The 26,905-nt window shown below is 50.1% G+C and overlaps 1 protein-coding gene across 1 annotated transcript in view; it reads right to left on the minus strand.

The window, feature by feature from the left end:
• Positions 1-26,905, minus strand: part of RAPGEF5 (Rap guanine nucleotide exchange factor 5) — a 249,155-nt gene that overhangs the window by 177,884 nt on the left and 44,366 nt on the right. Inside the window, exons 3-5 of the mRNA XM_062179032.1 lie at positions 24,809-24,915; positions 20,104-20,225; positions 18,592-18,760 (exon numbers count right to left, since the gene is read on the minus strand). Coding sequence (XP_062035016.1) covers positions 18,592-18,760; positions 20,104-20,225; positions 24,809-24,915 — 398 coding nt within the window. The remainder of the gene's footprint in view (positions 1-18,591; positions 18,761-20,103; positions 20,226-24,808; positions 24,916-26,905) is intronic.

A 26,905-nucleotide genomic window follows, 5' to 3' on the forward strand; every position in this document is an offset into this window, starting at 1 on the left:
ATTGCTCTGACACATCCAACTTACACACGTGAGCATGGACAAAAGCAGATGTGACTATAAGGTGGGCGAGCACTAAAACTCCCTCTAAATTTTTTAGTGAAACTCAGATTTGTACAAGAAATCCGAGCGCTGTGTTTGCACTTCAGCTAAACCCGGTGGACTATTTTAAGGAATGCAAAAGGCAGGATGGTTCTGCTGTTTCAAGAGACCACAGCTCAGCTGAGAAGCCAAGACACTAATGTGTGTGTCAGATAATTAGCAAAACACCTAACAGGGGAAGCTCAGTTTGTCGTTGAAGCAAATTGTTGTCTTATGAATTCATGGTACAGGGGACGGGCATTTGATGCAGCTCACATGGTGCTGGGGATGCCCGCTTCCCTTCCTGCAGTGCCTGGGTTCGGGTCCCACCTCTGCTCCTGATTCTAGTTTCCTTCCAATGTGTACCCTGGGAGGGAGCAGGTGATGGCTCTAGTACTTGGGTCTCTGCCACTCACATGCAGGACCCAGATTGAGTTCTGGGCTCGTGGTCTCTGTCTGGCCCAGCCCAAGTTTTTGTAGGTATTTGGGTAGTGAACCAGCTGTTGGCAAGAGTTCTTTCTCCGCCTTTCAAATAAATAAAATAAATGGTTGAACTCATGGAAAATTTCCACCACACAAATGTATATACTAACATGTAAAGTTAACTACATCTTATGAAGAAAATTATAAACGACATTTTTCCCCCCTGGTTGGGTCACCGCAAAGGTATCTGACTAAGGCCATTTGAATGTATAACACTGTCTCCAAAGCTATTTCCACAAGCGATCTCTTTCCACATGTTCTTTGCATGCAGGAGGATTCCAAGCAATTGTCCTACAGAGCAAAGTGAGCAGCATGGCTGCCCAGAGACTGCTTCCAGTCTCTGCTAACTGCAGCGGGCTGGCTGCTGTCTTGTGGGGCAGGCGGGCCGGTCCCAGCTCCCAGGAGAGCCAGGAGGCAGCTCATGAAGAGGCACAAGCTAGGCAGACCGCTTGTGGCATCGGCTACTTGTTTCTGTCAATGCTGTTAAACCCTTTGCCCACGGAAAAAGTCACACCCCTTAAATCAGAGCAATGAATTAGCAGCCACCGCCTCCGCCCGAGTTGTGAGATTCAGGTGTGCAGCTGAGGCTGTCAAATCATCTCACCGCTCATGTAGAAAAGCGTTTCAAATGTTTGCTAGCAATCGGCCCCGATAAAGAGTGGACAACAACTCAGCATATTAAAAAAAAAAAAAAGTTATCTGAATAACGAGGATTTCAAACAACGAGCTTTATTACTAAAACTCTCGAATTCACAAGGTTTTCGTTATAAGTGAACTTACAATGAGAAGAGATTTGAAACCCTTTAAAACCAAAGCCAGCCAAGCAGGTTCCTATGATTAGGCAGAGGCGACTGAACAGATCCAACAGGAAATTAAAAGCCAAACACATTGGAGACGCAGCACCCACCAGGGCCTCTGCTGTGCCTCTCTGGCTCCTCAGATCCCCGACAGACCCCTGGCGGCTCAGTAATGGGCACGGCAAGAATCAGCTTTCAGCCCCAAACTGCAAGGGCGGTGCCGCGGGCACGACAGAACAGCTGCCTGTGAGCAGCCGCTGAGCTGTTGCTGTTTCCATGACAACCACGGGGTCCTGTTCAGAAGCACAGCACTCTCTCATCCTCCTGGCGGCACAGAACTTGCAAAGCCACGGCATCCCCAGGGGCCAGCTGTCCCGCAGCCCATACCCTTCTTGTCCCACCTCCATCGATCGCCGTGGTTTATGCCCAGGACTCCCAATGCTCTTGAATGTCCCTGGAACCTGACACGCCACCCCATCTGGCTCTAGGTGACAATTCCAGGAACTTTACTTCCAGCCCATGTGACTCTTCCAGGCTCCCAGGGTCTCCCACCCTCACCGTCTCCACTGGCGCCTTGGGGCGTCCTGGCACCCTGCGGCCACCCCTGACCCTGCACTCCTGATCCTTGGTGCTACCTGATCCTCTCACCCCCTCCCTGCCAAGCTTCCGGGACTGTCCTGGCTTTTGTTTCCTCTGTCCCTGGCTTCTCTTCTACCCAATCTCCCCCCTACACCAACCTCTCTGAGTGCTGGACCTGGTCCTGCCCTTTCCCAGACTTCAAACCTCAGGGACTCCCCCCACTGCCTACTGAGCACAGGAGGACTCAGGAACACACCCCCCATCCCGCCCCATGCGCCCCAGCCTACAAACATCCCTATGCTCTACCTGCAGCTCATCTGGTCAAGGAGGCGCCTGGGGCGGGAGCAGCCGCAGCAGGCAAGCCTGGCAAGGTAGCTGGAAGGGAGAGGGATGGCGTGTGCCACCTCCTTCCTCCATCACCACCTGGCCTCTGGGTACCTTCTGCCCCTTCCCCAGCAAGGTGCCGGGATGCCAGACTACCAGACTCCTTCCCCAGCAGACACATTGTTAGAACGTGCAGCTACATTCTGAACGCCTGATGTAAACACAATCAGTACAAGGCAGCAAAGCTATTTTCACTCCGATCAAAACAGGTAAGGGACCACTGGGGCAAACACCATCGGGTGTGCACCTGCACATTTCCCATTCTTACTGAAAGAACCCGTGCTGCCGAGCACGCAGCACAGTGAGAAAGAAGCTGTGGCTCCAGCCTGCCATCGCCCAGAGAAGGAAAAGCAAGATGCCCTTGGCCGCCACCAGCAGGTCACGGCAGTGCTAAGGAACTTGACGGTATAGGGGGTGACCCCAGGAAGGCAGGCCCCTCCCCGCGAGTCTATGGCAGCAGGAAGCTCGGGGCCCACCCCTGCTCCCCCTTGGGAATTCCCATGGCGACTTCCCAAGGTCTCTGCTCACCAACAGGCCAGGCCAGACCTGCGGCCCCTCCACACGTGCTGCCGAGTGCCGCTGCCATGCACAGGTGGGTGTCTGCACAGATGTGGTCTGCAATGTCTAAGGGGGCCTTTGTGAGGGTGCAGGGATGGCAAGGCCAAGGGTCCTCCATGCTTGTCCCGCTCGGCGTCAAACTGGACACGTTATCATTCTGCTTCTACTCAAGAAGAAGGTAAGAAAACAAAAGCCCTGCCCTGCCCAGAGTCGCCCATGCTGTGACTCCCAGCCTACGGGCTCCTCCTCCCAGGACTGTCGCCCAGGTGACCGCTGCCCACCACCTCCCTCAAGACCACCCTGCTCCCAGCCGCGGCCTCTCAAGCGTGGCCCCTCTGCCACTGACTCCCCATCTCACTCAGAATAAAGCCCAATTCTTCTCTTATTTAAACGTATTTGATGAACTGAAAGATTGTGCATACTCAGAATGCTCAAGGCCATGATCTAGTTTGCTTATACACACGTTGTGTGACAGCTATACCTTCCCATGCCACACACCAGACCCCCGGAACTTAGTCATTCAACTTGTACGGAAGGTTTGCACCCTTGGTTCAACAACCGTTAACACCAATACTCTGGACAGGTGTGGGTGGTTTAACAAGGGAAATGCCTATGAAGAACGAAAAGGTGGAATTAAAGAAGAGTAAGAATTAGATTTTTCTTGAGATCTTCAAAATCATGAATACAGACACCTGTTCAGAGAAGATCGTTTGCCTAGCACGCGGCTACTAGTTACGCCGACAGAAGAAACTTGCCAAATGGCAGTAAATTGTGAATGTGACAGATCATTAAGGGCCTGCCATATACAGTTATGCACTAACGTAAAACTCAGTAAGATTAGACATCACTGATAGCTCTTTTTCACATTTTACATGGAGGATCTGAAGATTAATACTTAATGAAATAGCTGTGTTTCATATACTGAGACAACCAGGCCCAGAGTTCAATTTTGGCTAGCATTCCTATATTGCTTTTTTGTTTCGTTAAAGATTTATTGATTTATTTGAAAGTCAGAGTTAGAGAGAGAGAGATCTTTCATCCCAAATGGCTGCCAATGGCTGGAGCTGGGCCAGCCCGAAGCCAGGAGCTTCTTCCAGGTCTCCTATGTGTGTGCAGGGGCCCAAACACTTGGGCCATCCTCCACTGCTTTCCCAGGCGCATTAGCAGGGAGCTGGATCGGAAGTGGAGCAGCCGGGACTCGAACCAGTGCCCATATGGGATGCCTGCACTGCGGGCGCCGGCCCCTGCACTGCTCTCAAGCAGATTCCCTCTGATACAGGCGAGCAGCCGGTCCTCGCACCTGGAGTGAGCCTCGCCTACAGCAGTGGAAACTCCAGAGGATGCAGTGTTCCCTTGGAGGCAGATGGGGCTGAGCAATAACGAAGAATGAGACCAGCCGACCTCACAACATCTTTACAAAATAACTTAGGGACATGACAGACGGGGATTTTCTTCACCTAGGATCCTAGCACGAAATTTATGTCAAGTTCTGTTATGCAGAAAATGTTGAGAGAGACTCAACACCCACGCGGCATTTCCTCCTCTCCAGTGTCACGGCATCTGCTCGGGAACAGCGAGGGGTGCGAAGGGCAGGGCTGGGGCAGAGGGGCGCGAAGTGGCACCACCTCAGGAACAGGATAGCAGTGGGTCTCTGCTTGCTCACACGGGGCAGGGGCAAGAGGAGAAACCAGGCAGGATGTGGTAAACACGGGGAGCACCTGTGGGGACGGGGGCGGCAGGGGTGCCACTTTACAGGCTGCTAATGCATACGGGGCAGGAATTGTGGGGGCCCTCACTGTAGGCGGAGCTGCTTTCCTCAGGCAGGAACAGGCCGAGGATTGGCTGGCTTGAGGGATGAGGTGGGGCAAAAAGGCCGAGGATTGGCTGATTTGAGGGATGAGGTGGGACAAGCAGGCCAAGGATTGGCTGGTTTGAGGGATGAGGTGGAACAAGCAGGCCAAGGATTGGCTGGTTGAGGAATGAGGCGGGGTACACAGGCTGAGGATTGGTTGGTTTGAAGGACGAGGCGGGGTACACAGGTTGAGGATTGGTTGGTTTTGGGAATTTCAGTGGACCCTGGGGCAAGTGCGCTGCCCCTAGTTGCCTGGTACCCAGAATTGGTGATGAGGGCAGGTGGACAATGCCCAGTGAAGCAGGCATCTGGGATCCGGCTCTGGACTGGCTGGTTTGCAGTGAAAGCTGAGCTCCCAGGTAAGTTCTTTACTCTCTCCAGCCACTGATCAGCTATGGGGGGACGGTCTCTTCAGCTCAGCAAGACTGCAGATGTCAGTGCACTGAAACACACGGTTACGCAGTGAGGAAGAGGAAGAACAGGCAAGGGAGACAGAGATGAAGACGCCCGTGACACAGAAGAACCAAGAGACAGGACCCCGGAAGCCACTCGAAAATGATTTCCCAAAGGGCACGATCACTTGTGCCAAATGCCACTGACACAGGCCATGCAGGGCTAAGAGCAGGCCTAGAACTCAGCTCCCGCCACGTGGCAGGAGACTGGCCATCTTCACAAGGAGGTTCTCACTAGAGTGCTGGCGTCCAGTCTGAATGGACCAAACCAAGCCGAGAACAGGAGAGGAAGCGGACAGAGTAACCACAAAGAGACAGGTATGGTGTAAAAGGGGACAGAGACACGGGGGAGCAGAAAGACGAGGACCAGAAGAAAGATGAACACAGGCCGGGCAGGAATAGCCCCAACGAGAGGAAAAAGGTGATGGAGAACAGTGGTGCAAAGTCCAGCATGAAATTCTTTTGTTAAATGTTGATGTGTTCTTTTCCATCTCCTTGAAAGGCAGAGTGATGGGGGAAGAGAGAGGAAAGCAAGCCCCACAGAGCGCTTGCAGGCAGAAGCTACTCAATCAGATCCTCATCCCCCAGCATCTCCCAGCCTCCCTCCATCAGCTTCCAGAGGCCCTTCACCCTGTTCTCTGATTGCAAATCAACCTCTTACTAAATGAGCTCACTGCACCGCCGGCCCTGCACGGTTCTGATCGCTGGACTCAGGAGGTCATCTGTTTCCCCAGAGACAGCATGTCGATGTTGGTCTTCGTCTCCAGGGATGTCTTCAGCAACTCACTCGCATCTGCATGTAGGCCCAGGACTGACTGAAGCCCACTTCCCCATCATCAGAACCCCCTCGGGAATGTGATCTCACCGACCCATCAAAGAAGGTTTCATGGGCACCTTAGACCAACCAAGAACTTGAACGCCAACGGAACACACGCCTCTCAGCCCCAGCTTCAGTCTGTGGGGACTTCTGCCCTGGCGAACGGAGCGATGGCTGCCTGGCTCCTTGGTCTGTGTTTCTGTAATCAGCTCCTCCTGTCTTCTACCACCCGACGTAAGTGATTGACGGGCTGTGCGGGTTCTACAGCAACTCATCCAACCAGCGCTGGGGGTGGTTCCACATCAAAATGGTGACCACCAAGGGACTGCAGTCCTGACTGGGCCTCCCGCCTCTAGCCCTTGGCCCACAGTCACGTGGGCAGGGTCCTGCAGTAGGTTGCACCCTTGTTTGTCTCAAGGGCGGCATCAAGCTGTTGAGCAGGTGTCTTTGGCCCAAGGGGTTTTTTGGGTGGAAGAAACTGGGCTTAAACTCAGCTTGGAATTGGGAGAAGCATCTTGGGGGAGGAGCAGTCTCAGGCATGATGATGCCAGGGTAAGTGCTCTGTGCTAACTTGGTTCAGCTGCGACTGGACATAAGGTTTGAAAGGGACCTTTCCCTTTGTGGAGCTGGAGAGATCACTGCCTTGAGAAACTGCTTTTAACTTGCCAGACTTGTCTTGTGACTTGGTTCTCTGAAATGTCCTGCTGGCCACAGACAGCAACAAGTTAGTGGAGGTCCATTTTTATAGCCTGCTAAGGTGTATTTTGTAAAATTAAGAAATTTTAGTTACAAATGTCTAAAAGAAGAAAGATGGTGTTTTACTGTATTTCTACTTTTGGCCACTGTACACCCTGAGATTAACTGAGAAGTGGTCACTTAATGGATCTCTGGGTTATGTCACTGCTTTCCAGCTAGACCCAGTTTGGGGGGATCTCTAACAACTCCTCCAACTGGTTTTGGAGTGTGTTCTATATCAGACAGAGAGAGAAGAGAGAAAGGGAGACATCTGCCGGTTCACTCCCGATACCTGCAATAGCCAGGAGTGGACCAGGCTGAAGTCAGGAGCCTGGAACTCCCTCTGGGTCTCCCACATGCAGGGCAGGGGCCCAAGCATCGGCCCTGGATCAGAAGCAGCGTACCCAGGATTCAAACCAGCACTCTGATAGGGGATATGGATGTGCCAAGCAGCAGCTTAACCTACTGCGCCACGGTGCTGGCCCCAGGAATGAAATCCCTGAACAGGAGTGCAGAGATGAGATCAATGAATAATGACCTTAGATAAGAATGTGGAACATCCACTGTCCATTTGTACCAGGAGCCAAGCTAGAACCCACCGACACAGGTGCGGCTAGGTTGGTAGATTTGGTGAATAAAATATGAGAAAGGTGTTTTTGGAGGTTTGCTTTTTGTTTTTTCTCTCAACGAAATAAAAAAGTCAAGAAAGGGGCCTGCGTTATGGCATAGCAGGTAAAACTGCCGCCTGTAATGCCAGCATCCCATGTGGGCACCAGCTCGAGAACCAGCTTCTCCACTTCCGATCTAGCTCCCTGCTAATGCTCCTGGGAAAGCAGTGGAAGATGGCCCAAATGCTTAGGCCCCTGCACTTATGTGGGAGACCCAGAAGAAGCTCCTGGCTCCTGGCTTCCACCTGGCCCAGCCCTGGCTGCTGTGGCCATTTGGGGAGTGAACCAGCAGATAGCAAATTCTCTCTCTAAGTTCCCTTAAATTCCTAGCTTCCTGAGTATTTTTTTTTCTTTAAATCAGGACTAGAAATTGAATTTCCTCAAATGCCTTTTTGGTACATGCAGAGTTTTTCATATAATTTTCTTTTAGTCTATAAACACTGTGAATTGCATTGATTGATTAACTTTGCAATGTTGAACCATCCTTGTACACCTGGGATTATCTCTCCTTTTTCATGATGTGTTACGAGGTGTCCCATATTGCTGGGCTCCAAATACTAATATTTATTGAGGAAGATTTTTGCGGCTATACTCCTGTGTCATGTGGGTCTGTTGTTTTCTCTGAACCTGGTCATGATAATGACGGTCTCAGAAAATGAACTGTGAAACAATACTTCCTGTTTCACATTCTAGAAGAGATGGTACAGGAAAGGTTTACTATGTGTATAGTAGGTCACTGTATACAGGCTGGTCCTTTGTGGGATGGTTTTAACTACAAATTCAAATATTTTAAAAGATATTGGACTGTTCAGTTCTTCTCCAGAGATCACAGGTAGTTATCTTTTTTGTTTTGTTTTGTTTTTTAAGGTTTATTTGTTTATTTGAAAGGCAGAGTTACAGAGAGACAGAAGCAGAGAGAGAGAGAGAGAGAGAGAGAGAGAGAGAGAGAGAGATCTATCCATTGGTTCACTGCCCAAATGGCTGCAATAGCCAGAGCTGGGCAGATCTGAAGCCAGGAGCCAAGAGCTTCTTTCCGGTCTCCCATGCAGGTACAGAGGTCTAAGGACTTGGGCCATCTTCTACTGCTTTCCCAGGCCTTAGCAGAGAGCTGGATCGAAAGTGGAGCAGCTGGAACTTAAACCAGCGTCCATATGGGATGCCAGCACTGCAGGAGGCGGCCGTACCTTACCGGCCACTTTATCTTCCAAATAATTTGTCCACACCACTCAGGTTTTCAAATTTATGATCACAAAGTAGCTCATAAAATTCACATATTAGTCTTTCAATTTTGAGTCTGGAATGCTACTCTCACTTGCATTCTGGATACTGCTAACTTATGTCTTTATTTCCTGGGACAGTCTGTCTAGAGAGCTACCACTTTTGTTGTTTTAAAGGCCAGTTTTTAGCTTTGTTTGCTTTTTCTATTTTCCTTTTCACTCACATTGATTCTTTTTGTGATTAATTCCTTCTTTCTGCTTGTTATGGGTATAATTTGTGCTTCTTATCTTGCTGAGATGGCAAGTCAGATCACTGAGTTAAGATGTTTATTCTTTTTTAATATAACCATTAAAAGGCATACACTTCCCTCTTAGCTGCTTCCCATAGTTTTGGACATGTGGTATTTTCCTGTTTTGTTTGTAGAGAGTTATTTATTGACTGATGTGTTTGAGAGGCAGAGCTACAGAGACAGGGAGATCTTGCATACCTTGGTTCACTCCACAAATGGCCGCAACAGCCTCAGCTCAGTCAGGCTGATGCCGGGGGCCCAGAATGCCATCTGGGTGTCGCACACGAGTGGCAGGGGCCCAAGCACTTGGGCCATCCTCCACTGCACTCCCTGGCCACAGCAGAGAGCTGGCCTGGAAGAGGGGCAACCGGGACAGGATCGGTGCCCCGACCGGGACTAGAACCCGGTGTGCCGGCGCCGCAAGGTGGAGGATTAGCCTACTGAGCTGCGGCGCCGGCTTCCACTTCCATTCTTGAAGTGTGTTTTCCCTGTATGGAATGTTGGGGTAGTAGTTCTTCTCTTCCCACACTTTGAAGATTTTGTTCCAGTGTCTTCTTGTCTCCATGGCCTCTGGGGTGAAACCTCCAGTCACTTGAATCCCTACTGCTCCTACTGTAGGGAGTGCCATCCTGCTCCACCTACTTTCAACCCCTCCCCCCCCCCCCCCCCACACACACACACACAGAGTTTACAAGCTGCCCAGGAGTGCGTTTTGAGTTTATCCTGATTGGGGTTCACCGAGCAGCTCGAGTCTGCAGATCCATCTCTCACTTACTTTGGGAAACTCTTGGCAATTATTCCTTTAAGTATTTTTCTGTAACAGTCTCACTGTCCTCTCCTGGGATGACAGTCTGTTGGCATCTGAGAAACTGTGGATCAAGTTTCCAAGCCTAATCATCTTTTCCGGTATTTCTCTCTTTGTTCTCACGTGGAATAATTTCACTTTCAGATGACTTGCACTTTGCCTCTGAGCTCATCTAATATCTTTTTAACGTATCGTATCTTTCATTTCTAACATCTCATTTGGTTCTTTTTAAAGTTTGCTATTTCTTGATAAATAAAGAACATTTTATCTTTCTATTCATTTTTAATGGGTTTACCTTTACCTGATGGAGCATAGTTAAGACAGCTGTTGCCAAGTCTTTAATATTTCTAGTATCTGGGTGGGCAGCAGGCCTGGTGGTGGAGGCTCCAGTTAAGATGTCCACATCCTACTTGGTATCTGGCCAGTTTCCTGCTAACGTGGATTCTGAGAGGCGGCAGTGATGGCCTCAGTAATTTGGTTCCTACCTGGACTGACTTCCTGGCTCATGTTTTGGCCTGGTCAGTCACGCCTGTTGTGGGCATCTGGAGAGCAAACCCCTGAATGGGAGATTTCTATCACTGTTTCTCTTTGTCTCTCAAGTAAATAAGTAACAGATTAAAAAAAAAATCCACTATGTGGGTGATCTCAGGGTTGACATCTGTTCTGTCTTTCCTTTTGACAGCTAGTCATATTTTCCTGGCTATTCTGTGTCAAGTCATTCTGAACTGCATCCCAGTCATTTGGAATATAACCTTGCATAGCCTCCATGATGCCAGTGTTAGTCCAGTTTCCAAGGTCTTTTCTGGGCCACTGAGGATCTGTCCCACTGGGGAACAGCTCAGCAGTGAACCCACGTATGTGCTGTTCATCGCAAAATTAACCAACCCCTTTCTCTACCTCCTTCCTCTCCAGGATCCCTCTACACTCCCCCACTCGCAAGGGCCACCTGGCCCAAAGCCCCTCCAAGGCGTCACTTCCCAGAGGTCTCAGGTACTTCTTATTTTGTATTCCATCTGGAGGCTTTAGTTGCCTTCAGCAGAAGAGATAGATGGAGTAGGCTTACTCCTCCTTGGCCTGAATTTGAAGCCATATCACTAGCTTGTGATTTGCAAGAGCCCTCATCGGAATCCAAGATCGACCATCTTGCCACATTCAACTTCTCAGAAACAAGAGGCCAAAAAGTCAAGGTTTTAAAGGGAAAAAGAATTAACGGTTTGCAAACTGAAAATATGTGAGCTTCGTAGCTCTATTCTTATCTGTTTATTTAAAAGGCAGAGAGAGAGAGAGAGAGAGGAGAGAGAGACAGACATTGTCCATCTACTGGTTCACTCCTCAAATGCCTGCCACAGGCAGGAGTTGGCCAGGCCAAAACTAAGAGCCAGGAACTCAATCCAATCTCCCCTATGGGGGTGGTTACCCAAGTATCGGAGCCATCACCTGCTGCGTGCCAGGGTGTGCGTGAGCAGGAACCTGGAATCTGGGGCACAGCCAGGACTCAAACCCCGGCCCTCTAACCCGGGATGTAGGCACCCCAAGCGGCAGCTTCATTGTGATCCCCAAAGCCCACACCCCTCCGTGCTAGTCTTTAACATAATCAGAAACAAGGGAGCAGTAATCAAACATAGGTCATAACAGAAACTGATTTTCCATAGCCATAAAGATCCGAGCATTCTGCCGAGTAGCCATATGCTCAGTGCCTTTAGAAGTGTAAAGAACAAGAGGACCTCACTTCGCAGAAGAGGTTTCCATTTTGCCAGTGGCCTCAGACCTCCCTGACCTCTCTACCCTTGGTGGCACGCCGCTGCCCTCCTTGTTCTCTACACGCACTGACCTCATCCCATTCAGTCCCTGAAGGCCTTACAGCATTTACAGATCTTCACACCCCAGGCAGGCCAAGCACAGGACTCGCCTCCACACAGAGCTGCTGCTGACGAGTACCTATCCCTTCCCAGCCCCTCTGTGTCCTGTCCCTTTCCTCACCTAAGAACTAAGAGGAGCACACTCGGTTACCCTGGAAATCCCTCTGGGTCTAAATGCTCCCGAAGCCAAATCTGTGGAATGTTCAGAGGTGTCAGCCAACACGTGGTAGATACAACGCTTGGTGAAATCTTCCTTGTGTGGTGGTTCTAGCACTCAGGTCAGGATGGGTGCAGTGAGGGGCCACTCCAGCAGAGGCCACGTGGCTGTACTGGGGGCATCAGCTTGGGACCCGCAAGCTTGATCCAGGCTCCAACAGCTGATGCCAAGAGACTACCAGGACAAGTCACACCTCCAGGGTCACCAGGGAGTTGGCTGCCCATCCACCAGGTAAGACCAGGGAGGACAAGAGAGTGTCCACTCTGACATGACAGCCTTCTGAGTCCTCTGCCAAGGTCCAGGGGCCCACAGCACCCACAAGGTACAGAGAGGCCGTGTGGGGGAGCCGGGAGAGACACAGACAGACCAAGCTCCCTTCCAAAGATACGCTTGATAATTATCCAAAGGCTCTTCTCAAATCACAGTAACTTGAAAAGCTGAATTAAAAATAATTTTAAGCCATCCTAATTTTTTAATAAAACAGAATAATCTTACTAGATTAGCCTAAACCTGTGCTTCTTTGCCTTCTTTTTTGGCTACCCCCTTGGGGCGGACGCTCATACAGAGAACACACACCAGATCACGCAGCAAACAATAGAGCAGCCACGTTTTCCTTCCCACGTCTGCGTGCAGCACACGCTAAACGTCAGCAATCTTCCACAAGTGTCTTATAACAACTCTGAAACTGGTAGGGTGTCCTTTTCAACACTGGGAGGTCCCAGCCTCCATCTAAACAGGGCCCTCCCAGGCCTGTCAAGCTGGGAGCTGTTGTCACGACCAGGGCACCGGAACAGTCAAGGCTGCCCATGAACTAAAGTCTCCAACAAGCTGGTGTTAGAAACATCTTGCGGATGCTGAAGGAATTATCAGGCGGTCTTTCTCTATTTTGTTAGTCCGTCATTTCTTACCTCCGAGGGGGGGGGGGGGGGGGAGATGCACGTTCTGGAAACGCGGATTTGGCTTGCAGCCTGAATTGCATACCATGTTCTTTTTTTCCCAGAAAGCCCCATGGACAACCAATGCACTGCCTTCCTTGGACTGATTTGCTCAGATTGGGGATAAAGCTCCTCTTCCTACAACAGGAATTCTGTCCCCTCCAGTGGGCCTGGTCACAGGTGGCCGCCTCATTTTCTGTCCCTGGGTTCAATGAGAAAACCTCTTCGTGACTTTCCTGTCTAGAAATGGACAGAACAGAATTGTGTTTCCACTGAGACATTACGTGATTTCCTTGCTCTATTCTAAAGACACTTAGAGAGAAGGCAGAGGAGAGGGGCCTTGTGCGGAACAGCCTGCACATGTCAGAAAGGTTACTAATGGACCACGGGCTGAGCTTCTAGCTCGTGACTGGACTCTGCAAGGAGGAACAGGACCTCAGAGGCCATGTTAGCAGGACGCACAGAAATGAAACAAGGCACAGCTAGGAATCTCATGAAAGAACGGAACTGTTTTAATACACACACAGACAGGGCAGGAAGTGACTGGCAGCAGGAGCAGAGTGGACCAGTCTGGGTGGACGTGTGTGGTCAAGGCAGGCCTGGGGCTCCCCCTGGAGGGCTGGGTAGAATTTGACTGACAAGGAAAGAGCAAGAGGTCTAAGGTGGCATTAGGGAATGAATGGGAGGAGGCTGCAGACAGAGTGGAACCTGAGACCACAGTGCGGCTGTGACAACACAACCCTGCAGACAGAGAGGAACCTGGGACGGGTCACAGGCCTGGGACCACAGCGGGGCTGTGACAACACAACCCTGCAGACAGAGCGGAACCTGGGACCACAGCGGGGCTGTGACAACACAACCCTGCAGACAGAGCGGAACCAGGGACAGGTCACAGGCCTGGGATCACCGCGGGGCTGTGACAACACAACCCTGCAGACAGAGTGGAACCTGGGACCACAGCGGGTCTGTGACTACACAACCCTGCAGACAGAGTGGAACCTGGGACCACAGCGGGTCTGTGACTACACAACCCTGCAGACAGAGCGGAACCAGGGACAGGTCACAGGCCTGGGACCACAGCGGGGCTGTGACAACACAACTGGAAAAGGACGTCGTCCCTAGGATTCCCTCAGCTCACTGATTCTGACCTGAGTTCACTGCAAGTCAGGATAACCCAGAGCTTGGCTTTGGAAAACGTGACCTGAACCTTCTACCAAGGAATAGAAGCTGGCTTGCCACTCAGGTACAGAAAAGCAAAAAGATTCTCTCTCTCTAGGAGAGATGTATGGTAGCTCAGTAATTTTTTTTAAGATGTATTTATTTAAAAGAAAGAGTCACAGAGAGATCTTTCATCTGCTGGTTCACTCCCCCAAATGGCCTCAATGACCAGGGCTGGGCCGGGCCAAAGCCAGTAGCCGGGTGCTTTCTGTGGGTCTCCCACATAGGGGAAGGGGCCCAACCAAGTACCTGGGCCATCTTCTGCTCTTTCTCAGATCCACTAGCAGGGAGTCGGGTTGGAAGTGGTGCAAATGAGACAGGAGCCGGTGGCCACACAGAATGCTGACAGCTGTCTCACCTGCCATGCCACCCTTCTTGCTTCAATTTTATCTTTTTAAAAGATTTTTATTGGGGCTGGCGTTGTGGTGTAGTGGGCAAAGCCACCATGTGTGACGATGGCATCCCATAAGGGTGCCGGTTCAATTCCTGGCTGCTCTGCTTCTGATCCAGTTCTGTCTGGCTTGGGAAAACCTGTAGAAGATGGTCCAAGTGCTTGGGCCCTTGCCACTCACATGAGAGACCCGGATCCTTGGCCTGGCCCAGCCCTGGCGGTTGCAGCCATCTGGGGAATGAACCAATGGATGGAGGATATCTCTCTCTCTGTCTCTCTGTCTCTCTCTGTGTAACTCTGGCTTTCAAAATAAATAAACATTTCAAAAAGAAAAAATTAATTTATTTTCATTTTATCTGAAAGACATAGAGACAGAGATTCTCCACGTATGGTTCACCCCTGTAAATGCCCATCATGCCCTAGGCTGGGCCAGGTGGAAGCCAGGAGCCCAGAACTCCACTTGGGTCTCCTATGTGAGTGGCAGAGACCCAGGTACTGGCACTATCACCAGCAGGAAGCTGGATCAGAAGCAGAGTAACCAGGACTGGAACCGGGCGTCCCGAGTGGTGATTCCACTGCTGCGCCAGGTGCTCACCCCAGTAATTTTTATCTTTCCTTGAAAAGGATTTATTTTTAATTCGTATATAGAAGTGGTACATATTTCTGTGATTTTCAATATACCATGTAATGTTCAAATCAAGGCAAACACACCTATCTCCTTAAACATCGACACCATTTCTTTATGGTGAAAATATTCAAAATCCTTTCTCCTAACATAAACCTCTATAAGGTAGATGATAATTAGCCACAGTCATCCTGCTGTGTGTTAGTCCCTGTAACAAGGGGCATCCAGGTTCATGGGACCACATCAACCACTTGCCCACAGGACCCGCTAGCCACTCCCAAATGCCAACCAAAGAACCTGCTGACAAATACCGCGGTGAGGTTCAGCTGCCCAGCCAGCCATCTGTGTCCACACTGATCCGAGTCGTTTGCAATTAATACTGGGGCCCAAACCTTAGAGACACTTTGACTTTGAGGAACTGGCAGAGGCTCTGACCTCCCTATGAAAAGGCTCTGTCACTCCCCACAGTGCACCGTGCTTTCTGGGCAGGATGAGAGACGTGGAGTTGAGCCACCTGGAATGTTTGCACAACTCCTGCTGCCCGCGTGCCCCTGCTCACCTGGGTCTGCCCACGGGACTGCAAACGGTGAGCAGAGCTGCTGGAGAGGGCCTGGCCCCCAGTCACAGCCACCGCTGGTTAAAAGCACGTCACCGGTGTAGCCTAGCAGTTGAGATGCCACTTGGGATGCCATCATGCTACTTCAGAGCCTGGATTTCAGTCTGAGTTCTACTTCCAGTTCCAGCTTCCTGCTACCACGGACCCCAGGAGGCAGCAGGGGAACCACTCAAATAGCTAGGTTCCTGCCACCGACGTGGGAGGTGTGGCTCCTGACTTCAGCCTGGCCCAGCCTCCACTGTTGTGGGCATTTTGGAAATGAACCTATGGATGGCAGCCTTCCTTCCTACCCCTTCTCCCTCTGCCTCTCAAAAAGCAAACAAACAAGCAGAAACTAAGCTAAACGCATGCTGACACTTCTTAGAAAACTTGCTAAAATGTATGGAAATACTCCTTGACTTTTCTCAGGACGCTCCTAACCTGTATTATATAATATTGATTCATTCATTTTATATGAAAGGCAGAGGCACAGACAAGTAGATGGAGAGAGCTCTCCAAGCTGCTGGTTTATCCCCTCAAGTGTGACAGAAATCTACGGCTGGGCTGGGCCAACCTCAAGAGCCTGGAAGTCAATCTGGGTCTCCTAGTATTAGCTGGAATGCAGGACGGAGCCAGGCCTCAAACCCCAGCACTCTGATTTGGCGTGTGGGCCTCCCAAGTGGTGGCAGAACCATCGTGTCTAGTGTCTGCCCTGTAACCAGGTTCAGTGCATATTATAATAAAGAGCATTGTCCATAGTGAGAATGAGCCATGTGTTAGTCAGCTTTTTTGTTACCATAATTAGCTACTGGGCAGCTCACTTCCAAGAAGAGAACAGGTTTATTGAGCTCACAGTTTGGAAGGTTCAAGTCCAAGACTGGTGGCCCCTTGGGTTGGGCTGCTGTGAGTGCAGTGGATGATAATGACCCTGGACGCTGAGAAGGGACCACACAGCAAGACAGGAAGTAGAGAAAGTGGCTGGGATCAACTCACCCTTTTATTACCAACCCTCTCGTGGGAATGACCTTCAAGGGCAAACCTCAAATCAACCATGGATGTCCTACTAGTTCCACCTCTAAACATCATGATCGGATTAAGTCTGCACCCTCTCAGGGCCACTCACTTGTGCCTTTGGGCTCATCATCTGGGTGATTCAGGGACCAAATCATATCCAAGCTGTAGCAAATGATACTTGAACTTTTGCTTTACCACGCAAGGCCTGACAAATGGTGGCAGTGGGAAGGCATAATCGTCTCAGAGCTCAGCCCAACACACCCATGGCTTTTGCTCCTCAGCCCTCCATCAGGACACGAGCGTGAGCCCAGAACGTGGGAGGGCATCTGCAGCAGGTGCGATGGGCACAGGGCTCAGCACTCAGATCCAAACCCAGATCCAAACACTGAGATGCTACCTGCCTCAGTTTCTTCACTCACTATAGAGAAACGATAATAGCACCTGCCTCACAGAATTCATCTGAAAGTGGAATAATGAATATAAAACATTGAGTACAGTGCCTGCCATAAAAATCTATGTTCTATAACCAACCCTCCTATTAGCACAGTGTCACATTCAAAACAGTTGGTCTTAACTGTTCAGTATATTCATTTTTTAACCAGTAAGAATGACTTAGGTTTGTCAATGGTTATAAAGGGATTTCTTTCTGAACCTAAGTATTTAACAAATTATTTGCTTATTAAAGATTATGTATTTAGCAGTCAGAGTCACAGAGGGAGAGGAAAGAGAGACAGAGAAAGAGAGAGATTGATCTTCCATCTGCTGGTTCACTCCCCAAATGGCCACAGCAGCTGGGGCTGTGCCAGGCTGAAGCCAGGTGCCCGGGGCTTCTTCCAGGTCTCCTACGTGGGTGCAGGGACCCGAGCACTTGGGCCATTGTCTGCTGCTTTTCCCAGGCCATTAGCATGAAACTGGATTGGAAGTGGAGCAGCTGGGACTGGAACCAGCGCCCATACGGGATGCCAGCATCGCAGGTGGTGGCTTTACCCACACAACGCCAGCCCCTGTTTATTTCATTTGAGCGGTAAAGAGACAAAGACAGACAGAACTCCCATCCGTGGGTGCACTCCCCAAAGGCTAGTAAGAGCTAGGGCCAGACCAGGCCAAAGCCAGGAGCCTGGAACTCAGTCTATGTTTCCTACATGGGTGGCAGAGAACCAACTACCTGAGCCATCACTGCTGCCTCCCGGGGTCTGCATTAGCAGGAAGCTGGAGTCAGGAGTGGAGCTGGGACTCGAACCCAGGCACCATGAGACTGGATGTCCCAAGAGGCGTCCCAACTGCCAGACCAGATGCCTGCCCTGAGACTACTTTCTCACCTCGGCAAACAGGCCCACACCACTCGCCCTGCTGCTGTCACAGGACTCCAGGAGTGAACAATACGGGCACGTCTTTTGAAAACTCAAGTGTTTTCCACATGCAAAAAGTTTTTAACTACAATTTTTATTCGTTAACTCATGATGTGGAAATAAGCTTGCCACTCCCGCCCTGGGTTAACAAAAGCATGTCACGGTCACCATGCCAGGTCTCCAGCCCCGTTCCCAGGCCTCCTCCAATCCATTCATTTCATCACACAGTGATTCAGTACCTTCATGTGATAATGATTCACGGGTCTTAATGTGCCAAATGTTGCTTCTAGCTTATTTTCAGAAATGTCTGTGGAGCTCCTTCTCGGCGAAGTCACGACTTGGACAGTGGATAAGATGTGAGTTACTATTTTACTGCAACTTAAGCCCAATCAAAAGTCTCTTCCTAATTTAGAGCATCTATTCATATAGTGATGATAAGTTGGAGGCAGCATGGTGCAGCTGGCAAGGCACGGACTTCCGGGATGTGGACTCCAGCTCGATTCACTGTCAGCTGGGTATTTTACCTTTCTGGACTTGCATTTGAAAAATGGGAATGGCACCCATTTCTTAAACAACACAGCGACTTCAGCGAGCAGAGCCCCTGTCCCTGGACACAGCAACAGCTCTCCAGGGCACAGCCACTGACCAAGGGCACAAGACCACACGTACTTACAGGTCACAGATGCCAGCCCGGGCAGGAATGAGAGGCACGAGTTGCAGCAGGAGTCTGACACCGTTCTGCCATTCCCCTTCTCTCTCAAATTCACAGTACAGGTAGCTGCACTCATCCGAGGAGAACTGGTAGAAAACGTAACTGTCTTGGAAGTACAGGTGTTGGTCCACTGTTGAGACACAGAGGTGTGGGTCAGCTTCTCAGAGGGTATGATTTACAGTCACAAATCAAGTCATCCCTGAAAGCCCTAATAATTATTAGGAAAAAGCCAGGGGTAGGACAATAACTGTACGTTCTGCGCCCATTCATGTTTCTTATCCGGCCTACTTTCATTATGTGACGCTTTGGCCAGCAGAGCCACATGCATTTCACAGTGTTCCTGCTTCAGAGACAAGAGCAGGTGCAATCAACAGCAAAAGAGGGCGGAGAGACATTTTGTTCTAGGGTTCTAAAGCAAATGAATACCGTTTCTTTAGGGGTGTGCACACGTACAACACATCAGCAAGTGTCCCATCAGCAGTTCTCCACTGGGGGTGACTTCTCTCTTCCCCCACCCTCCCTGGCATGTATGGTGATGTCTGGAGACATTTTTGGGGGGTCTCACGATGGGGGCTGTGCTCCTGGCACTTGGGAGAGCAGGAGAAAGGGAGGCGGCTAGAGCGCTGATGCACAGGATGGCTGCACCACCAAGAATTACTCCAGCTCAAAATGTCAAGGCCACCAAGCTCGGCTGGAGAGACTGCTTTAGAAGATGGCTGGAGACCTGACCAGCCATACACGCATACAAAGTGCTTTGCTAACTGGAAACCAGCATCTAGCGAGTGAGCTAATAATGCCTCCATCCCTCCAAGGCAGGTAACTGATTTCCTACATAAGAGTATTAGGTGCTAAGCGCTATTGACTGTGTAAGAAGATTATGCCCACTCCCCATCTGTAAGCTCCCTTTCATAGTGCGAGCGGGACTGTGCCCTCACTGGGTGTCACCCCTAGAGGGAAAGGGCTCTCGGCGATCCTCCAGCTCCTGAGAGATGGAGCTAAATACAGGATGCAGACTGCACGACTTCAATTCCTCAGGCCAACTCAGGAAGGAGGTATTTGCCTTCTATTTTACAGTCTGGTTAACACTGCTTTTCTGTTCCGGTTCAATGGCTTGTTTTCCTAGGTCACGTCTCTCAGTGTGCGTGACTAGTCCATTCAAATGGTCTACACAGCACGCTCGTAAACTCAGCTGCTGCTGGTTACCCCAGACACTGCAAGACACGTCCAACACTTGGAGCGCTGATTTCTAAATCAGAAGGTGGTGCGCAGCGTTCTGAACAGGGTGGGGGGTGGAGGGAATGGCTTCTCCAGGTCGGAGTCTCTGAATCAAGAGACCTGAGGGTGTTCACAGACGGCATGAGAAAAATAAATGACTGCAACGGTGGTCTTAGAAACCCAGAGAGAAGGCACACATTCGCCTTCGGAAACAATTCCCATGCATGAGGCTGTGAGGTCCAGCCCTGTAACACTGACCTGACGACATGATCCCCATGTCCAGGAGGAGCTGCCAGACCCCGACGGCCATTGACCTGCACTGGACAAAAGGACAGTGTTCCAGAAGCCAGTCGACCAGCTCCGACCCGACACAGCTTCTCCTGCACAAAAGCAAAGCCACTCACAGTGAGATCCCATTGCTGTTCAGCTGCCAAAAAAAATGGATATTTAATACCAGGCCTTTCATGTGCAACCCAAGAATCAATGACATGTACCTCTTAATTCATTTTTCAGAGTGGAGCTCAAATACCACTTAGGGAGGGGGACGAGCCAAATTCTACTATGCTTTTTCTTCAGATCGCCTAACATTGCGTAATCTCACATCTTTCTCGAGGAATAATTTCTGATTTCCCTACTAGAAAATAATTTTCAAAAAAACAGGGACTTTGCACCACTCCCTCTTACTCTCCTCCCAATCAGAACAGTCCACGGCACACAGCAAGTTTTCCAAATGTACTTGCTGGAGTGGTAAAGACACTGCTTCTGCCTTGGTCACGCACCCCCAGCTGCTGGTGATAAACTCTGGTTTAACCATTTATAGATTTTTTTTTTTTAGCTCCTTCCTTTGAAAACAAAAGAATCCCAAGAAGCTCAGACAAAATTGGAACCAAAGTCAAGTGGTACAGGGTTTTATTTACTATTCAGTAAACAAAGATTATATCCTAAAGTTAGTCTCAAAGAACTGTAGATTTGATTGTTAAGCTTTTAAGTATAATCTAAGCAATCTAGCTGAGCTGTGTGCATCAGGAACCCGTTAATCCAGATGTGTGTGTGTGTGTGTGTGTGAGTCCACTAATCACACATGAAAAACCCTCTCTGTAATCGGCCTTAAGCTCACAACGGCAATGCCATAAGCTGGGTGTCACACACAGCGTCTGCACGGCTGCTTTTCCATCTGTATCAGCCTCGTAGGAAGAACAAAAGGAAACTTTCTGAGATCTGCTTTGCCCTGTGCAGAAACCTCGCTGAAGTCCGTTCTCCCTGACGAGACGAGATCACTAAGATGCTGACAGACGGAAGCATCATGGGCCGCCTATTTCTAGTCTCTATTCAGCGCTGACGGAGGAGGTGCTGTCAGTATTCTTTCAAGAGAGACGCACGCTGTCCATTTTGCCAGAGTGGCGACTGGCGTTGTCCCAAGCACCCTGGAACTCCACCCTGACCGGCACCATGAAGAACGGGCATGGGGTGTGACAGGAAAATAAGGTAGCGCACTTCTCTGCTGGGGTACCTGATCCAAAATCCCAGCTTTCCATTAGGCAGGTTTTTGGTTTTTTCGAAACCTGTCACCATTTTGAAAGATTCTCCAATGCAACTGAGCTAATTCCAGACTCAAGTCAGCATTATGACAATACAAAGAATAACAGTCAAATAGAAGGATTTTTTTAAACACAATGAGAAAACAGAAGGCAACAAAAGGCAATTAGACCAGTCAATATAAACTTCAAATTCTATAGGACTCCTTTCATTTTAAAGGTTCCAAGTGTTAATTAACTAATTCCTTGACACCTCTGCCAATTAGCCAGCATCTCTGAGCTGTGGAAGCACTTGTTTCCCTCGGATTACAGACCGCATCCTCTTAATTGATACTCCGAAAACACAGCAGCTCCTCGGCCTGCACGGAGGGTCTGACATACCCAGAAAATGGAGGCACACGATAAAATATTCATTCAACAAACCAAACTGCCAATCACAAAAGATGGTTCAACTCATACTTCTGTTTGCTGTTCGCAAATGAGGAGGGAGAAGTTTCTCAGACCAGAGCTTCTCAAAGCTGTGCTTGGGAGCCGCCTGGGGCACCTTGGGAAAGTACAGATTCCGTGGCAGGTGTCTGGCGTAGCGGGTGAGACACCACTTGGGACACCCGCGTCCCACACTGGTGTTCTTGGGCGCAAGCCCAGGCTCTGTTCTCCATTCCTGCTTCCCGTGAACATGCACCCTGGGAGGCAGCAGGTGGTAGTGACTCAAGAACTAGGGTCCCCCGCCACCATGCAGGACACCTGGATTGAGTGCCCGGCTCCTGGTTTAGAAGTGAGCCAGCAGCAACTGTTGTGGGCATTTGGGGAGTGACCCAGCTTTCTGTCTCTCTCTGCCTTTCTAAGCGAACAAACAGATGTGTACGGATGCGGTAAGACAGGGTGGGAGCCGAGACTCCCCCTTCCCAACAGGCTCGCACATGGTGCTGCTGACCACACAGCCCTGGCCCCAGCTTCCATGCTCCTGGGCGAAGGACCCACTATGTTAGGGGGCAGGACTCCAAGCCACTATGCTAGCACACAAGGGTGCCATGACCACGTTAACTCCCAGCGGAGCCACTCTCAGAGTGGGCTGCGGACTATGTCTCCCATCATGTGGGATGGTCCCTCTGTAACCAGGGAGACGTGAGGTCAAGGAGCAAAATGAAGTGAGCTGACCTGCTGCTGGCACCTGCCACAATCTGGTTGAGATACCTAAATCCACATTTGGGGGCCAGCAGTGGGGAGGAGCAAGCAGGGATGGTTGGAACACAGCAAGCAAACTTGTGACAGCAGTTCTTAACCCACAGCGTATTTTCAGTCTTGCACTCCATCCAGAAACTGTTCCCAGAACACACAGATCTAACCACGAATGCAACACTAGGTGGGAATGCTGTGATGTGGGAGGGAAGAGCTACAAAGCCCATGTGACCGCTGTGATAAACATAGATTTGTTAGTCTCCGAAAGTGTAGTTTCACTGGGTCTCCTGTCACTGATTGCATTTTAGCAGTTAAGTCCACAGCCAGTGAGAATCCCTCCTGGGAGAAAGAGTGGATCTCAGGAGGCTGGTGCTGTGGTGCAGTGGGTAAAGCCCCTGCCTGCAGTGCTGGCATCCCATATGGGTGCCGGTTTGAGTCTTGGCTGCTCCACTTCCGATCCAGCTCTCTGCTATGGCCTGGGAAAGCAGTAGAAGATGGCCAAAGTGCTTGGACCCCTGCACCCGTGTGGGAGACCCAGAGGAAGCTCCTGGCTCCCGGCTTCGAATCAGAGCAGCTCTGGCCTTTGTGGCCAATTGGGGAGTGAACCAGCAGATGGAAGACCCTCCCTGCCCCTTGCCTCTCCTCTCTCTGTGTAACTCTGACTTTCAAATAAATAAATAAATGATGACATTTTCCCCACCGGAGGCAAATGAGAAAAAAACAGGAATATTATAATTGTATGTTTAGCTCATAGCCAAGGGAGACTCCTTTCTGTTTTAACGTTTGTTTATTATTTTCACCTACTTGAGAGGCAGAGCAACAGACAGCCAGAAAGAGAGAGAGAGAGAGAGACAGATCCTCTGTCTGCTGGTCTACTTCTCAAAAGCCCACAACAGCCTCGGCTGGGCCAGGCTGAAGATTCCATCCGGGTTCCTACGTGGGTGGCAGGGACCAAGTACTTAGCTGTCTTCTGCTGCCTCCCAGGGAGCTGATGCAGGAAGCTGCATCAGAAGCAGGACGCAGCCAGGCACCGTGACATGGGCTGCGGCTTAACTGCCCCACAACGCCCGCTCCAAGAAGCCTTTCTTCCAAGAATACGTCCTAATTTTCTTGGTGCCATTTTTTCTGAGTACTTATGCTCCATGGTATTTCAACATCTCTTTAAGAATGAATAGTGATGATAAACGGTAGTGTTTTTTCTTTCTAATTTTCCCAATTCTGGATTTGCTTTGGTGTGGCTTAACCTCTTTCCTTGGTGAAATACAAAGTGGATAACTTCTGCGTTTTTCTTTCAAGTGCTCCGTGAAATGATAGCATGTTCTCCCAACCCTCTGCAGGACCACTCTTTTGGTCCAGCTGCACTTGAAAACTGGCCAGGAACCTGCCCGTTCACTCTGACACCTGCCCTTGCTCACTAACCAAGAAGACACCTGCCAGGCCCTGGCCACGCTGTCGTTGCCCTCTGCTTCCTGCAGCCAGGAAGGAGCTGCTCTCTCACCTAGAGGGCTAGAGCAGGCCTTGTGGCCCTTGAGTTGCCAAGGAGGCCCTGGAAAGTCTTTTTTTTTACTTAAAAATATTTATTTATTTGAAAGGTAGAGTTACAGAGAGGCAGAGGCAGAGAGAGACAGAGATCTTCCATCCGCTAGTTCACTCCTCAGATGGCCGCAATGGCCAGAGCTGTGCCAATCTGAAGCCAAGAGCCAGTAGCTTCCTCCAGCTCTCCCACGTGGGTACAGGGACCCAAAGACTTGGACCATCTTCCACTGCTTTCTCAGGCCATAGCAGAGAGCTGGGTTGGAAGTAGAGCAGCCAGGACTCAAACCAGTGCCCATATGGGATGCTGGCACTGCAGGTGGCAGCTTTATCTGCTACACCACAGCGCTGGTCCCTGGAAAGTCTTGGTAAGGTCCCTAAAGAGGGGACCTATGTTTATTGAAGTTTCCCATGCAACACTCCCCACTGGCCCTCCCTGCCCCAGATACTATGAAATATCACATCTCAGAGAAAGTAGAGCAGACATGACACTTGTAGCTAGGGGTCCTGTAGCCCAACCTCAGGACCAGGTGTCAACCTGTACAAACATGCACACTGCAGGCTAAAGAAAGGAGAGGCCACTGCCAGTGTCCGTGGCAGACAGAGCACAGCAGATGCTTCCACTGAGAGCACCCTTCTTCCCGGTCAAGGTTACAGGCTTTGGCTGTTGCCCCTCGGAGAGGTTTCCTGACAAGGTGTTAAAGAAGCTGTGTTACCTGTAAAAGCCCTTGAGGTTCACTCTGTCCTTTATCAGCTCAGCCGCCTGTACCATGACCATATTTCTCAGGGCTCTTCCTGCGCAAGAAGAATTCTCTCCGTAGATCTGAATGGAAAAGACAAGCATTGACTGTAAGTGCAGAACCATCTGTGATCCACCGACAGCATGCTATGCACACGGAGTCAGGAGCAGTCTCTGAGCCCGAGACACATTCTAGCCTACGTACCCATAGCTCCATCACTGCCTGGCTGTGAGTTACCTTAGCCATGGCTCCACTCATGCTATGAAGCTGTACTAACCATTTCCCAAAAGCTAAAGTGCTTTATTTACCTATAATGATAAATAGTCACCTTTTGAAAGACCAAGGTTTCGGTGTAAAATCACCACTATTTTTAAACAATACAGTGTGTCTCTCAATACAGCACAGCAAAGACCACCGACATGACACATGAACTCTGCCATATGGAATATGCACTCATATACAAAGGTCTCAGGGAGCAGGAAAATAATTTGTTTTCCCACTGAGTGAACATCTCGAAGCCAGACACGACGTGACGGCAGGCAGCTCGGCCCCTAGGAGTCACTTGGCTGCAGAGTTCAGAGTTAGTGCCAAGCACCCTGGTTTCATCTACTTTATGATTCATTTAATGTCTGTTTTTAACCTTTGAACTCCCCCTGTGCGTGCACGCGCGCACACACAAAACACACACACGAGTCTCTGATTCTTAGAAGATGATGATCTAGAGGGGTATATATCCTACTTTATAACCCTATATCCCCCACCTCAACTCCACCACACACACACACACACACACACAACTCATACACAGCCCAACAGCAGGGCACAACCAGAGAAGCTAAACAGACACCAGGCATCTCCACATCAAGGCTCAGGGAATGAGCAGGTGTCAGGGTGCGCAGAGGGGAGTGTCTGCTGCAGCGGTTAAAGTGCTGCTGGCAATGCCCGCATCCCCTCCTAGAATGCCAGGCGGCAGTGCCATCTCCTCTGCTCCCGATTCCAGCTTCCTGTTAACGTACTCCCTGGGAGTAGCTGGTTTCCTGCAAACCATTCGGCAGACGTGGATGGAGTTCTGGGCTCTTGGCTTTGGCCTGTCCTAGCCCTGGGGGCTGTGGGCATTTGGGGGAGCGAAGCAGCAGATGGGAGATCTGTCTGTCTCTCTCTGCCTTTCAAGTAAAATGAAAAAATTTTAATGAACGTATGTTGGAGATACATGCTTATGTGTTTTTACGTATTTCCTGGTGAACTCTTTTTGCACCCACAAAGTATTTTCTATCTTTTCTCAAAACAAATTGATTGATGACGACCTGGTGGGGACCTTGCCCTTCCTTAATTTCCCTGATAGCATCCCCCAACACAGAGAGAAAGTGCACAGGGCAGGAGCTGAGAGGTTGTTAAGAGCTTAAAACTGTTTTTTCAAAGAGCTTGAAGAAGCCAGAGGACAGAATATGACTGAGGAAGGAGGATGAGTGAGCTGACAGCCGGTTCTGACACGGAGACCGCCTTCCCTGGCGCAGGCGCTCCGAGCGCATTCGCGAGCAGCTGCGGGGGTTGGCTCTGATTTACAGGCTGGGCGTACTGAGAACATGGGAAGAGAGGAGCTCACCCTCACAAAGCCTGCGTCCTCCTTTACTGCAGAGAAATGCAACTCTTTGTCGATGGTTCTTGATTTTTTAAAAAAAGATTTATTTATTTGAAAGCCAGAGTTACAGAGAGGGATAGGTAGAGAGAGAGAGAAAGAGTCAGTATTTGCTGGTTCACGCCCCAAATGGCCGCAATGGCCAGAGTTGGGCAAGGCCGAAGCCAGGAGCTTCTTCCAGGTCTCCCACGTGGGTGCAGGGGCTCAAGCACATGTGCTATGTTCTGCTGCTTTCCCAGGCACGTTGGCAGAGAGACGGATTGGAAGTGGAGCAGCCAAGACTCGAACCCGCCCCCATATGGGATGCCGGCACTGCAGGCGGCGGCTTTAGGTTTTACCTGCTACGCCACAGCACCAGCCCTTGTCAATGATTCTTTGACACAGGCAATGAAAACTACCTCATTTGTTTTTTTAAACCAATGAGCACAGGGGGGATA

The sequence above is a fragment of the Lepus europaeus genome, chromosome 20 (genome assembly GCF_033115175.1).
Source record: "Lepus europaeus isolate LE1 chromosome 20, mLepTim1.pri, whole genome shotgun sequence".
In the NCBI taxonomy this organism is placed as follows: Eukaryota; Metazoa; Chordata; class Mammalia; order Lagomorpha; family Leporidae; genus Lepus; species Lepus europaeus.